The sequence below is a fragment of the Alosa sapidissima genome, chromosome 4, assembly GCF_018492685.1.
Source record: "Alosa sapidissima isolate fAloSap1 chromosome 4, fAloSap1.pri, whole genome shotgun sequence".
NCBI classification, from domain to species: Eukaryota; Metazoa; Chordata; class Actinopteri; order Clupeiformes; family Clupeidae; genus Alosa; species Alosa sapidissima.
This window is the reverse complement of record NC_055960.1, coordinates 21,557,406-21,573,075: the sequence shown is the minus strand read 5'-3', so window position 1 is coordinate 21,573,075 and position 15,670 is coordinate 21,557,406. Positions and strand designations below refer to the sequence as shown.

At 41.2% G+C, this 15,670-nt stretch overlaps 1 protein-coding gene across 1 annotated transcript in view; it reads left to right on the top strand.

Moving 5' to 3' along the window:
- The first annotated feature begins 1,568 nt into the window (after window positions 1-1,568).
- Window positions 1,569-15,670, top strand: part of ppm1j (protein phosphatase, Mg2+/Mn2+ dependent, 1J) — a 28,479-nt gene continuing 14,377 nt past the window's right edge. Inside the window, exons 1-2 of the mRNA XM_042090182.1 lie at window positions 1,569-2,127; window positions 15,412-15,532. Coding sequence (XP_041946116.1) covers window positions 1,868-2,127; window positions 15,412-15,532 — 381 coding nt within the window. The 5' untranslated portion in view covers window positions 1,569-1,867. The remainder of the gene's footprint in view (window positions 2,128-15,411; window positions 15,533-15,670) is intronic.

Below are 15,670 nucleotides of genomic sequence, written 5' to 3'. Positions count from 1 at the left end.
TAGGCACACTTCATATTATGATTTATTGAGTTAGTAGACAATGCAGTTATTTTCAGCTTTGTGCTTAAGGCATTATTTTGTGTTCATCCGCTATTAAGTCTGCCTGCAGAAATGCCTCAGACAAAAAATAGTACTGAAAATATATTTGACTATAATGAGACTAGAAATAGGCTCACTGACGTATAGGATTTCAAACAAGGAAACAGGTTTCACTTCAGTCAAAACATCTTTCCATCATCTGCATCATTTCTCTGTTCAAACGTATGTCAATATATTGTGCCAGAACATAGAAAATAGAATAATCTAGAAATACCTCTTTTATAACAACAATTCCTGTGTATGGTTGTATGTAAATGCATAACTATGTGTAAAGACAGCTATTTGTTTTGCAAAATTATATGCCTTTGGCAGATTTTCAACAGCTCAACATCTTAGCTTGCTCCTGTAATGACAATAGACTATCAGTCACTATAGCTCTCCATTCACCGAGGCTACAGTAACTGTGAACCATTGAACCATTGAAGCAACAAGTTGATTCGATTCCATCTGTGGCCAACTGTCTGAAAGAGATCCCTGTCCCACTGTCCCAAGTAGAGAGCAGAAAGATGCTAGGGCATAATTCAATCTGGGTTTCTAAATGTGGCTCCTCCAACAAATTACATTTTGGCTAAACTGGAAGCGAAGCTGGAAACTTGAAGACAACCCATCTTAATGGTGGGTATAAACTCTGTCCACAAAGACGTAAGTCCCTGTCAGATTCACAACAGAAACTATTTTGGTTCTTTGTATAATTATTAAAGTATGACCTAAAGAACAATCCACCATTTTCAATTAAGAAACTGTTTTGTTTTGAGGGAACTCCTCTTGGATTACTAATACAGAATATCCCTCCAGGGTTGCATATCCCTCTGTAATGGCTGTAATGGTTCCAGTGTCCTTGGTAAAATTGTGAATATGAAATAATTCTGTGCCACTTCTGGGAGAGAATCACACAGCCCACAAGAGGGTACTCAAACAGCAGGATGCAGTGTAGAAGATATCAGCATATTGGTCTACCATACTAACACACCATGGACAATATTAAGAGTAAATTGAGTTCTTTTAAACAGAGCTTCTAGCCTAAAGGGGAAGCATGTGGGTGGGATTTAGGTTGCTGTGAGCTGTGAGTCAACTTGTTTTAATTGCTAAATAGGCCTAATCATTAAAAATAGCCTTATCACTTACTGTAAAATGATCAAAAAAGAAATGGTGCTAATTTTAGGCTACTGTTGGAACAATATGTAAAAGAAACACGATTAAAGGATTATGTAAATAATTACATTGTTATTATTTTTATATTATTATTATTATTATTATTATTATTATTATAAATAATAATATTATTATTAGCGTATAACCATGTGTTTGGCATTGCGTCATTTATAGCGTGAAAAAAGGCTTTAATAAAGATATAATCAGAATTTGAGATAGGAATGGAATTGTTGCACATGGTTATTGTGATATTGCACTAGACTGGTTGCCTGCATTCACTCGCCCACCGCCTATGACGATATGGGGGCTAGCTGAAAGGGACCGCCGCACCGTTCTCTGCTGTGGAGGTTACTTGCCGTAGCCTACGGACTGGTATGATTATACATCCTGCATTGCCAAATCCTCTTGGGTGATACGCACTCGGTCATAGAGCGGTTTTTTTTTTCCTACGAGAAAACATTGTCTGTCAAAGCGTCACATGGGGTCAGAAACGATCGCTTCCTGCATAGCGTTTTTTTTTTATCTCCGGGAGTTTGGTTTGTCTCCGCCGTTCATTTTTATTAATGATTTGATTTGAAGTCGCAGTGTCTTTTCTTCATGACATATTATTACCGCAATGATAAGCAAAGTTAAAAATGCCATGTCCACTCTGGTGGGAGGGATAATGCCGCACGGCCACCATCACCACCACCAGCACGGCTCGGGCAACGTTCAGAACTGTGGGTTGGATGGTCTTCCTCCTCGATTCCCCTACTCTCGACCCGAGTTTTTGGACCTTACGCAGGAGCTGCTGCAGTATTCCACAGAACATGCATCGAGACCAGTCATAACACCAAAGCGGGATAGCAGGCTGCCGTGGCGGACGGGCTATGCCGAGTGAGTGGTGCATTTTACATCTTCTGCAAAACGGCCAACAAATTACACTTGACACGCAGGAAAATTCTATGACGAACTTAAGAACTAGTGATGGTCGTTCAGAGCAATATCACAGACAGAGATTGATTGTATTGTCGTAGCTTACATATTTACGTCATGTTTGTTTGAGAAAGGTCTGGCGTCGATGTAGCTTTTCCCTGCATGTAAAACGCACTGCTCATAGTGTAAAGAGAACGGCGTCAGCTGCAGTAGCCTTTTAAGGCGACTGTAACATCCGAATCTTAGTTACACTGTAGCGAAGGTCAGGCTACTCCCCTATGCGTTTTTCTTTCAGAAAGATGGCAACTGTGGCAGACATAGTAGCCTACATCTTAAAGTACAACCACTGCAGTGCAACATCTCACGTCTGTCGAGTGTAGCCTGTAGCCTACTGTATGTCTTCCTCGGTATCTGTAAAAAAGCACCTTCGTTGTCACTATAGCTTTATGAAGGCATAGCCTAGGCTACTATCCGATGATCTAACACAAACCTTTAGGCTGTTCTAAAGTCCCATTCACAAACTAGGCAGACATGGTGATTAGAGTTGACTACTAACATTCAGCATCTCTAGGCATGAAACATAAGGTAAGTATTCTTCTGTTGCCACAGGTCACCTCCTGTAAGTAATACACTAGTCGTCCACATAGTACATACAGTAGATAGACCTATAATGTAATCTTCAAAGGGTTGGTTCTAGAACCATTTCAAAACTTTATTATGGACTATGTGACTGTGTGTCTGTGCGTGTGGGAGAGAGAGGGAGAGAAAGAATAAGAGGGAGAGAGAATGTCATATTACTCATTGCTGGAATTCATCCAGCATCTTTTGCGGATAAATTCCACTGAGCCTGAGCCGTATTGACAATGGTCTCCCTGCAAAGGTGTAATCAGAGATGACGTCATAGCACTTGGTATCACCACTGCAAGAGTGGTACCCAGGAGAAAAATAATGCTCCATGCATCAGCACTCCAGGCCACACAAGGCACCTCAGGTCATCTTTTATGTCATCCGTCCTCTCAATCTCACCCTGGCCAGGTCAAGCACAGCCCGCTAGGGTGAGTGTGTTCAATCCTCAAACTGACAAACTGACTACACAGTGCTAAGTAAAGATGTTCGACAAAGTGGAAAAGAGTGTGTGGGCAGACTGAAAGTGTGAACAGCTCTGGCAAACTGTTTGATGATGTGTCAAAACACACAGTTAATCCAGGATTAAACTCTGGGAGAAAGCCTACACTGTTTTACTGAAACTAAAGTCTTGCAAAAAAAATTTATTGCCATTTTAGAGATTCTGATTATGTAATGGTGGGCTCAGCTGCTGGCATTAAATTAAGTTGTCACAGCACATACTGGTGAACTTGGGTTTGACTAAATTCATAGTGACAGCTGTCTCTCAAACAACAGAATGCCACACACTTTAGTAATCAATTAGTCACATTAAAAAAGAAACTGTTCTGATCATATTATGCTCAGCCATGATACAATGGAACACAAGAAAGGGTGAAGTAGATGAGGAGCTAACAACCATGACCTAAACCAGACAGGAAAATAGGTTAGGGATCTTTGAACATCAACATCTACTGTGTTTGGTCTTGAACAGGACACGCTACTATGAAAGCATACAAAAATATATGAGACTTTTTCTTCTACTCCTTCTACTTTCTTCTACTCTTCTACTATTTACTTTTGATTTTTTGTTTGCCTGTGCCCTCTCCTTGCTGATCTGGCCTGGCCCTGTGGTGAGAGTGAGCTATAGCAAGCCTTGCCTGTCACTTAGGGCCTGTCCACACGGAGACGCTTTTTAGGTTAAACGCAGAGGTTTTGCTTCGTCTTGGCCGAGCGTCCAAACGAATCCTGTAAACGCACTGCCCGAAACCGCACTTTTTTGAAACCTGGTCCCAGAGTGGAAAAATCTGAAACCGTAGCCCTTTTGAATTAGTTTGGACAGCGAAACCGCACATCCTACTTGCCTATCATCGCCACACCTCAGCTGCCCTGGACTTATACTTATAGTATTGCCTAACAATACTAGTTTTCATACATGACATTACCTACGATTACACTCCGTAGGATAAATATCACAACTGATGCTGCGCAGCGAGCTTATGACTTGATGGACTGAACACTGTTTTTCCCGGTGTTTTTTTTATGCATTCTAGCTACTGTCAGTGACGCGAGAGAACTTAAGTTATTAGGGAAGTGCGGTGTAAGTTTGCATTAATTTGTGCGTAGTGCCGGTGTCATTAATTTATTTTACATGTCAGATATGAGCATACAAAGACGCTTAGAACTCATGCTAAGCCTATAGATGCGCACTAAATGCGAATGCGCGATTTGATGCAAGCAAAAGTATCGACTGTTACTAACAAAGGTATTATAGCAATATTATAAATGTGGCGACGGGATGGCCTAGAACTTGGCCTATTCTGTCTGTATAGCCTACAACGCAAGATTTGGTCAATTTCTGTAAAGAAACAGTGCCACCTATAGGCCTGGGATGTGAAGTAACGTGTTGTGTCGTGTTGAGATGGATCCGTTTGGACGCAAATATTCTTGATACGGTTCCAGGGAAGACGGAGGAAAAAAAGATCGGTTTGGTACGTGTGGACTAGGCCTTAGACAGTCATTTCATTTTGCATGTTGTGCTGCTTCGACTCAGGGTCACAAGTCGGTGCTCAGACCTGTCAGCTCTCTCAGGAGAGAGGATATCTAGCAGCTTCTCTTCATTCCATACAGCAGCAGCCCCCCACACACACACACATACACTCACACACACACACACACAACACAAGCACACATATACAGTACAAGAATCCTCTACTAATAAAATGCAAAGAAAACTGCTGAGTCATGTAGTCTTATTCAGGGGGGCCCTGCACACAGTTGGGACATGCTAAAGTAAAATCCAAAGTTGTGATGATCCTTAATCAATGACACGTGAAATACGGCAATTGAGGACAAGAGAGTGTGATTCAATGCCCCTCTGAAATCACACACCTGAGTAGCCTGTGGCAGTTGGAAAATGCAGAGAAAATGTCTCTATATATCTCATATATTAGCGCACACATTCAAACTATACATTACTGAGGTAGGGTGACTATTCTGAAGTACACAGAATTATTATTGTCAGTTAAAGGTCATGTTGGGAATGCAAACTTGTCACCTTTGCAAATTAATTAGTGGGAAAGGTTACCACACTTAATTCGAAACTGTATTTCACATTGAGACTGAGGGTGTAGACTACTGTTATTGTACTCTTCAGTAGTCTTACCACAATTGCAAAAGCTACGTGGGACTATATGTGCACGCAAACTGGTTCTTGCATCATGGGTGGAGATGGATTATTATGCCAGAGAGACAGAGTCTGGGCTAGTTTTTCAGGTTATCCAGTAACTGCTGTTCCCTTTACTGGGTGCACAAGTGTTTAAAAAGTGCTGAAGAATTCTATGAGATTGCTGAGCCAGAGTCTACTCTCTGGCCTTCTAGTAGTAACACTTCTGCCTCCACTGCACACGGTATGAGTGAAATGTCATATCTCGGAATGAATGATATTTTACGCATTGATTTTTACAGCATATGCGAGTGTGTATTGGCACTGGCTTGCTTTAGCAGAGCCCATGTTGAATGGTTTTGTGTCCATGTGCCTGAAGTCAAGCCTCTAATGGCCCTGCGAGTTCTGCTAAGGGGAGTCAATAAAACTGTAATGTGATGCTTCCTTTATCTCCGGAGCTGTGGATGGTACCAGCCGCTCAGCCTGTCTAACAATACAAACCAGTCTCGCCACTTTGTTTGATATGGATGCACGCTACTGGCAGCTTTTGGCACAGGTCAAAATTATTCAATTGTTTTCTATTGATAATGAGTTGGATTTGGCCTTGTACAGAGCCCCTGCACAAACCCAAACACTATTGAAGACCATTGTTTTCTCATTGGATACCGTTTACCGTTACCTATCTCTTAATAGGTGCATTGGCATTGTATGGATATGCTAATAATGCTTATCTGAAATTAGTTTTCAGTGGAGCTATGCCTGTGACTCAAGGTGTTGTTACTGTCATTTGTTCTCGAAAAACTCTGGCCTCGACCTCTCTAGGTTGCCTTCTTTGGAAAACCTCAAGCTCACCACAAACAGGAAGTGATTTTTTTTTAACTACACATACGACACATTGCGAAGGTTTGTTCGAATTCAGACCCAGGTCACTGAGCGTGTCTATAGGCTGGAGAAGAGGAAATTAACGTACGGCTAAATATACACGCACTGTGGTGATTTTATGTAGAAAACAGTGGAGTTGGCATTTGCATTGTGTCTGATGACAACAGAGCTCACAGTTTTGCTTACATCTAGACATTATTGGTTCACCCCTCTTGGCTTTAAAAGAGATGTCACATGTTGAGATGGTATCATTACAGTAGACGTCACCCCTTCCTTGTGCTGAAGTCCTGCTGTACGCCGACTTGTAAAGGGCCTGATTGTGAATGCAGAAGGGGAACTCACTGGAAAGCTGTACTTCCTCTTTTCGAAGACCATACTTGGTCGCAGGAGTCTGTTGGGCACCAAGACAGATTTATGTCTGTGGGTGTTGAACATATCATATATCATATAGCAGCTCTTATGGGACACACGTGGGCCAATCGTGGCCCAGATCGGACATGGACCAACCCACAGCATTGACCATGGATTCATCCACACTCACAACAATATCTTAACATGCCTTTTTTAAAGAAATGCTGTATCACCACAATGAGATATTTTATATACCGGTAATATAGATGTTACTTACACCAACAAATCGTCTGTGTGTATAGGACTGTGTGAATACATGACCTAAATGATCATAAATGTTGAGGACTTCAACAGATCTGGAACTGGTAGTGTGTTAATGTCAAGACATTGTATGACCACAAAAAGTTTGATACTACTCCTGGGTGTTTGGTTTCATGACAGCGTGAGAGAGTGTGCAGCATGCATAAGGCTTTGTAGGTGTCTGGCTTTACGGGCTGCGCAATGATTTAAAACAGTTTCGAGAAGTAAATGGTAGATCATGATACAGCTGACAGAGCACTGTTAACTGCTAACTTCTGACAGGACTGCAGTTGGAAAGTCACATAGCAGTGACTTCCCCATGCAGCCCATGTTTACATGAACATACTGAAGTAAAAGATGGATGTCTAGCTGCCTTGTACGTTCTTGTTAAATTTTATTCATTTCATGACTGAACTGAGCGAAACAATAATGAGAATGTTCAACATGTAGCACACACAAAGTCCACTTCACCATCTCAGATAAACATGGTACAGTAGTTCTACCACTTCCTTGAAATGCCTAACTGTCAACCATCTTAAAGATACCTGTCTGTATGTTGTGTTATGACACCCTGGGCTACTGCTGCTCAGCCACAGTCTTACTTTTTGGATAGTGGTCATTTTCTATCAATGTGACTTTATGGTTGCCTTTAACAAATGCAATACAAAATGTTCATACATTTACTGTATGGAAGCCTTTGATATTAACTACACCGTAGTTCATGTATTCACCTACTCAATAACTCAAAAGCCACAAAATAGGAACATGTGATCATGTCCTATTTATAATGTGCAGGATTTAATGAATGTGTACTAGGATACTATTTTCAGATTTTAAGGGGATTTGTTTGCCAGAATGAATGGTAGTGGTACGTGAGTGTTTTGTTAACTGATACAGTGGTGATTTTGATAAGCTAGTTGAAAGTTTGGCTGATGACTTTTAATTCTTCTATGTCATCACTCCTAATGCATCCCATTTCTCTGCTCGTAGAGGCCAGCTTATAGCTTTTAGCTGATTAGAAAGTAGATGCTGTTCCATAATCCCGAGTCAGGGGTAGCAGTAGAGAAAGTACACCACACAGTAGAATCGTAACCTCACAGGGGTCACGGAAACAGTGCGTGTCATTCAGCCGCATTACCTTGGTATTTCACAAACTCTGCTCCAGAGAACGAGTGTGTGTGTGTGTGCATGTGTGTGTGTGTGTGTGTGTGTGTGTATACGTTTACTCATGGGAAACCTAATTCATCACTAGCTCAGGTCATCGGTTTTACTCTGTGGCTGCTCAAATTCCCTAATCTCACCTGCTTGTCATAGTACATGTATCAGGTTGTAAGTTTAGCAAGCTTCCGGTGTGTGTCCACTTGTTAGTGGGATATCCCTTGCTCTGAAAGAAAGATCAGAGTCCCTCACAGCTTTAAAGATGCCGACTTCATCTCAACCACACCAGAGAACTCCCTCATGTTGTAACACACCCACTACAGCAGCAGCCCATTGTGAATGTTTAGATAAAACAAGCATAATTCAGCATGGGTTATTAAATGTATTATTAAATGTTTGCAAAGCATCTATGTGTAGTATTATGTAGGAAATGTAAACAAAATCTTGCTGTAAATGTGGGGGGCTTCTTTGATGTACAAAGTGCGAAGTAACCTAATGTCTGGAATTTCATTGTCAAGGATTTATTTGGATTCTAGGGATGATAGAGCTTTCAGATGACTTGTGATGGCTGTGATGACCCTTAACACTGCATCACCATGTTCCTAACTCACATAAGGGGATATTATGTAATATTTATATGAATGACTGTACCTCACACAAGCCAACATGTAGCTGCTGTCCATCTGCATTCAGTAATAGGTTTCGTTTCAATAGACACGCAGGAGATATTTGTGGAATGTACGAGGGTAAGGATGATATTTGTCATGTGACACGCAGTGCTGATAGAGTATGATTTTGGTTTTCATCCTTCTGCTTTTATTAGTATTGCAGAACAGTTTTAGATCAGCAAAATCACCACTAGAACCACAGGCCAAATTTCTGACAAATGTGTCATGTCTGACATAGAATATTAGGCCGGTTGGTTACTAACTTTAAGAAGGCAGGGTTGAGATGTTAAGATACAGACGGAAAGCCTGGAGCCTGGAATGACATTTAAATACCCACTTTACTGGGCATGCCCTGGGCATCTCTTCTCAGGATGTGTTAGGGTGTGTTGGACATACAGAATATTCTTGCCTGTTTACATTGTAATTCGTCTTGCATCTACTAGATATATAGACAGACAAACAGACAGACAGTGTTTGAGTACAGGGAGGTCTGTGGAGTTGGCCTGGGACCCCCCTGGTGTAGTAGGTGGCTGATTGGACACAGACCCAGCCTGGAGCCAGCCCTTCTGGGAGCCCTCTCTGAGAAAGCCCTTCATGTCTTCAGCATGTTGATCCCGGCCTTCAAATGCTTGTTTGGTGGCCTGAAAGCCACACAGTTTCTCAGTGCCTGAGTCAAATGTTTAGCAATCAAACACACAGTTATTCAAACACATCCATGTGGCACAGGCTGGGGAGGTCCCTGCTGCTTTGAAAACACTACATTAGCTGACAATGCTTGAGGAAGACCTACTGTAGACTGCCATCACAGACCGAACGTGCTGAAAGCCTCAGTGCTTTGATGATAGGGCCGCCTGCATGCAACAATGGAGATGAGAGCCATTAATTTTACGTTTGCTGTGCCTACTGTTCTGAAGGAAAGGCACAGGAGCAGGCAAGGCCACTTTAGATAACATCCGCACTACCACAGAGGACAGAGGAGAAATAACACTAATCCATTCACAGTTAATAACATCCTCCTCACTTCCATCTCAGGCTGTTATGGCTGACTTGTTGACAACAATAAAGTCAGACAACAGGGTTTAAGAAAAAAAAAGCATATGCTGAATGTATTGAAGTTAATATAAAGTTTTACAGAGAAATCAAGTTTTCAACTCAACAGTTGCAATAGGTGCTAGCATCACCATGGTCATGGATATGATACTTAAGGATCACACATACTAATATACTGTATTCATGCGTAATTGTACAATACTAAATATAACATTTCAATAGGGAAGGGAAGAATTGCAGACAAAAGTGAGGCTTTACATTTTATCCAGACCTACCCAGGGGTAGATGAGTGGGAGAGCTTTGGCACAGCACTGTATACAACAAAGGCACAAGTCATCAGCCAGTCTTGGGGCCCTATCATGACAGTCAAAACACATGGTCACTGGCAAATTCTAATTATGTTTCCCATTGTAATCATGTAATTTGTAATATTTTGCATGGATATGCGCCTGTGTGCGTTTGTGGATGAGAGAAGCATGGTGCGTTGTGCACCAGCCCATATCACTGTTCATAATGCGCTCTTAAAATAACATATAAACAACTCGCCATGGACTACTGACCAGGTTTCTCTTGGTCAGTGGCGTAATGCGTTTTAGGTAGTATACGATAGTGATTTTTAGACAACGCACCAGATCCCTCCTCAGGTCGTTAGTTGCCACACCCCTTGGCGCGTTGCTAAAAAAAAAGAGACATGCAAAATAAAAATTTAAATGTTGCGCCGGGAAAAGGCGCCAGGTCGAAAATAGGGCCTTTGGTCTCCAGCTGATGGCATTCCCTCAGTCCCGTCTCAGAGGCCCAGCTAGAGCCCACACCAGTAAGGTCTCAGTCATGAGGCCAGGTTCATTTCCCCCAGTCTCAGACGCCCTGTTCAGTTCCTTTAGTGGTGAGGGAGTGTCGGGAAATAAGGTGTGTGGGGGGAGGGGGGGGGGCACTTAAAGGAATTATCCGGAGTAAAATGCACTTTAGATCCATTTACGGATGATTGGGAGTACATACGTTGAGTTGACATCCAAATCATGTCATTCGGATGTGTTTTGAGAAAGTTCGATGTTACCGTTTTTAGTCAAAACTCGTTAGCGTGGAAGTGAGAAGGGCATATTATTTCGCCGCTACAAAACGCTATTTTTATACCTCTTCTACAGTTCCAAACAACATTACACTGACGTGGTAGTGAGTAGAGGGTCCCTAAAGCCAAACCGAAGTATCCCGAGGTCTTTATGTGGTCGGATAGAGAGTCCAGAATGAATTTCATCAAGCCAGTACCTTTCCGGAAATGTTGCCATCTTTGCTGCCATCTTTAGGGGAAAGTCCGTAGGAGTCGATTGCCAAGTGTGCTCTGGAAATTCACAATTTCGTCGCCGTTTAAAAAAAAAAAACATAGTCCAGTCCATACAACTTCATTTCAATTTCAAAAGAAATACTGGACTATGTTTTTTTTTTTTTTTAAAACGACGACGAAATTGTGAATTTCCAGAGCACACTTGGCAATCCTACGGACTTTCCCCTAAAGATGGCAGCAAAGAAAAATCCTTCTCCTTCTTTTATATTGTCTCTTTCTGTCTTCCACTTCACTTCCAACTATAATCTCTCTCCACTCTTCTATGGGTGGTTTCACTATCATGAAAGTCATTTTAACAATCAGGGTAATAAAAATATTATTATTTATTATTTGTTACGTGTGCTAACAGCATTTAATTAGGACTAATTCAATAAGTTAAATAAGTATTATTTTTATAGCATGTTACACAGTATGTGTTGGAGTGGACAAAAACGGTTTGATGGAAAGCTTAGTGGTTAAGTTTTTGCAGCTATATCAGTTATTATATTGTTGAAATTGTACCGTATTTTCCAGACTAAAAGTCGCACTTTTTTTCATAGTTTGGCTGGTCCTGCGACTTATATAGTCAGGTAGTCTCTGATAGTCAGGTGCGACTTATATATGAAAAAAATATATAATTGAACATGTTTTTAAATGTTAATATTAACTGACATGAACCCTACGTGAAACATTACGTCTACAGCCGCGAGAGAGCGCTCTCAAATGCACAAGTCCTGTGCACTTTCAGTCAGAGATTAGTGCTGGGCTATGCCTGAAACACACGTGCATACCTAAATCAAACTAGATGTACCACATAGCGGTACAAAATATGACCGCCGCTCAGTCCTGTACATCCGTTCCGCGAAAATAAATCACACTTCAATTTGTCTCCATATTTTACTCCATCCCCCACTCTTGAAACTTTTGTGTATGCTTGTTTGGCATGCCTGAGTGTGTGTGTGCGGCTGCACAGAAAGTAGCCTACTGGTGCTGAAAAGGTGAATAGATTGTAGAATAGCCAAAGAAGATGTAGCATTGTTATAAAACCTTTAAAATCTCTAAACAATCACAAGTAGGGCAGTTCATCACAGTTCATCCATTGCAACTGGATTGATGAAAGGATACTTACACCTGTAGGCTACATTGTATTTGGGAAAAGCAAAAGGTATCAGCATAATGTTATTTATTTATTTATTTATTTATAAACAAAAAAAACATCTCTGTCAGTTCCATGCCGTTTTCAACAGCTATCAAAAACAAAGGTCATTTTTGGATGGATGGATTTTTTGTGAATGTTTCTTCTTCTACATAAGATTTTAGTCATCTTTAGTTCATGTAATACTTTATTGTCAATGCACAAATTAAGTAACAGTAGTCTGAAACGTTATTGTTAATGCACAAATTAAGTAACAGTAGTCTGAAACGAAATTCTGTTTTACATCTAACCAGTGGTGCAAATAACTGACATGTCCAAATGGGCCTTGATGAAATGCGTCGCTAGACTGTTCATACACATTTTAACGGGCCAAAGTTGAAGAGCTGTTGTCCGTTATTGTTCGTGCAAATATAGGCTGATTCATGTTCCCTTGCATTGTGTAACTGAGGTCCATGGCTAGTCTGGCTTTCACCAGACCAAGCTCAATCTTGTAAGAAATCAAAAAATAAATAGCGGGCAGATCAGGCTGGGTTCACCCAGCCTAGTCCATAGGCTAGGGAAAAATGCATCAGGGAGTTATGACAAAACTGTAACTAACAAACTAGATCCTAATAGAAAGCTGTTAGCTTCCCTAAGCTACAGGTAGGCTTATAAGGTAGGCCTATTTACAACATAATTCCTTTGGAAACCAATGGCTTACGCCTTACAGTATCAAGCGGACTTAAACTGCCATATCGTGGCGAAAAGTTGTAATAAAATTCACGCAGCTCCATGAGTCAAGGAAAGCGCGAATGAAGTAACCACTTCTAAATGGGACCCAACACAGTAGCTTAAGGTGTGTTACTAAAGCAGCCATAATGAAATGAAGGTGTCATTGTTTGGATACTTCACACACACGTGCTTTTTAATTTCACAGACTACAACTACCAAGCTGGAATCAAAGCACATCGATTCCCCTCTCACACCCTGCACGCACTTAAAACAAAATAAACAGGCGTCTCAGTCTCACGCATGTATAGGCAAAACTGTATCAGACCGGTGTAACGTTGGTAAATCTTCCATTGCACAGAATGATTTTTGTAGCATGTGCAACAAATGACAGTCGAAAGATACAATTACAGTGCTGCTATCAATTTGCTTGGTATAACCGCATTTATAGTTTTCTACAAATGCAATCAATCAAATTGGTCTCCATCACTCAACCAACACTAACGGTAACATTACCTAGGTCGTTATTGATATTATAAGATTAACGTACCTGCAGTAAAAACCAAGCATGTCCGATAAACATCCTCAGATTTATTTCGGCTTCAAGAAGAAATGGAAATTACATTTCATGTGAACATCATCCTATCCTTATTAGACGTTCTCTGCGGTAAACTACACTCCTTGTAGGAAGCGTCCATTGTTTTTCCAACCCACTTTTAACTTCCAACAAAATTACGTCTCACTGCAACGATGCGCCATCTAGTGGACAAACGACTTCTTATCGCCAATACTGGAAATGCAGCCATGATGATGATGATGAATATTTATTTTGGCTTTCTTTTAATCCTACTGAATTTGTAATTATGTATCGGTCGTTCTAATACCGATAATATGTGGGTGCCTGTGTGTGTGTGCATGTGTATATGTGTGCACCGCCATCTACAGGCCAATGAGTGTACAGTCACTAAATGTACACATAACCTAATTTTTTTGCGGTTCGGGGGGCCCAGCACGGGGGGGGGGGGAGTGGCCCCCGGGGACGAAATTTTTCCGTAAAAGTCTAGTGGGGCTACATACCCACCAAATTTCATGTGCCCCGGTGGTTCGGTGTCCTGGGTATCGTTGACCAAAAATTCAGGAAGTAGATGACGGGAGAAAAAAAAAAAAAAAAAAAAACTTTGACAATCCCTATATGACCGCTTCGCGGCGGTCATAATAAATGCGACTTATAGTCCGGTGCGACTTATATATGTTTTTTTTCCTGCTCATGACGCATTTTTTGACTGATGCGACTTATACTCAGGAGCGACTTATAGTCCGGAAAATACATATATGGAAATTGTGTTAGTTATTTTGTATGCATATCTGGAGCATTTCCTCAGCTACTTCAAATACGGTCCATTTCCATTAAAATTAACAATTGAAACAATTGTCATTATACAGAATGTCCTGTAATGTCCTGGTGTGGTCCAGTTTCCTGCTTACAGTAAAATTGTATTAGTACGATATGTTGAAGTTGTGTACTTCAAAAATGGAATGGCAATTTGAGGAAGAAAATGACAACATTTGTATTTCCGCACCTTTTGTATTGTCTAGATACTGTTCTAATAATAACATACAATTATATAATAATGTTCTAGTCTAGTAATAACATACAATTATATAATAATGTTCTAGTCTAGTAATAACATACAATTATCAAACACAATCACATATTCTGAGGTACACAGACATTACTGTGGATAGTATCAGTCGTTTACCCTGACTGTGAAACTACCCACATATACTCACATTCTCTTACTCTCATTTGTCCTCTTGGCTCTCAGTCTTTCTTTATCCGTCCTTTTCTTTCTTTACCCTTCCCTTGCTGTTGCCCTTCCATCTCTTCTCAGATCCCTTTCCTTACTCTGGGGTGGTGGTAACAATAGTGGCTAAAGAGCAAGCAGTAGCCAGGAAAGTTGAGGGTTCAAATCCAGGCTGCCACAGTTGTGCCTGTGAGCAAGGCACTTAACCCTGAGTTGCTCTGGGGAAACTGGTACTTGTAAGAACCTCAGAAGAAGTCATTTTGAATAAAAGCATCAGCCAAATAAATTAACAATACCCTTGCAACGGATAAGGTGCCTCTCTCTCTATCTTTATCTCTCTCTCTCTCTCCTTCATTTCTTTACACAAATTGTGTAGACAAATTGCTTTGGTCAATTAATAGCAGTGTTTTGTTTACCTGGTGCCACGGGTTTATGTATGGTACTGAATGCTCCTTTACTGTGGTGTGGGTGCACTTGTGGTAAGGCTACATTGTAGCCTTTTCAGGAGGCCTTGATCCTTATGATGGTTCAGTAAAGATTTTTCAAATTTCTCTCTTCCTCCCTCTCTCTCTCCTTCTCAGGGTCATTAATGCTGGGAAGAGTATGCTGAATGAGGACCAGGCGTCCTGTGAGTTGCTGTACGTGAGGAAGATCAGTGGCAAACAGCAGCATCGCACGTCCATGCTGCTGGACGACAGTGCGGTGAGTGAGACACTTTGGGGGGGCTTTGACACAATTGGCTGTCCATGCCGCTGTCGGGTCCGGGTGCCCGCGGAGACCTGGCTTTGGGTCTGTTCCGGGTAATTTCTCGGTCCCACCCCATCTCTCTCTCCCTTTCAC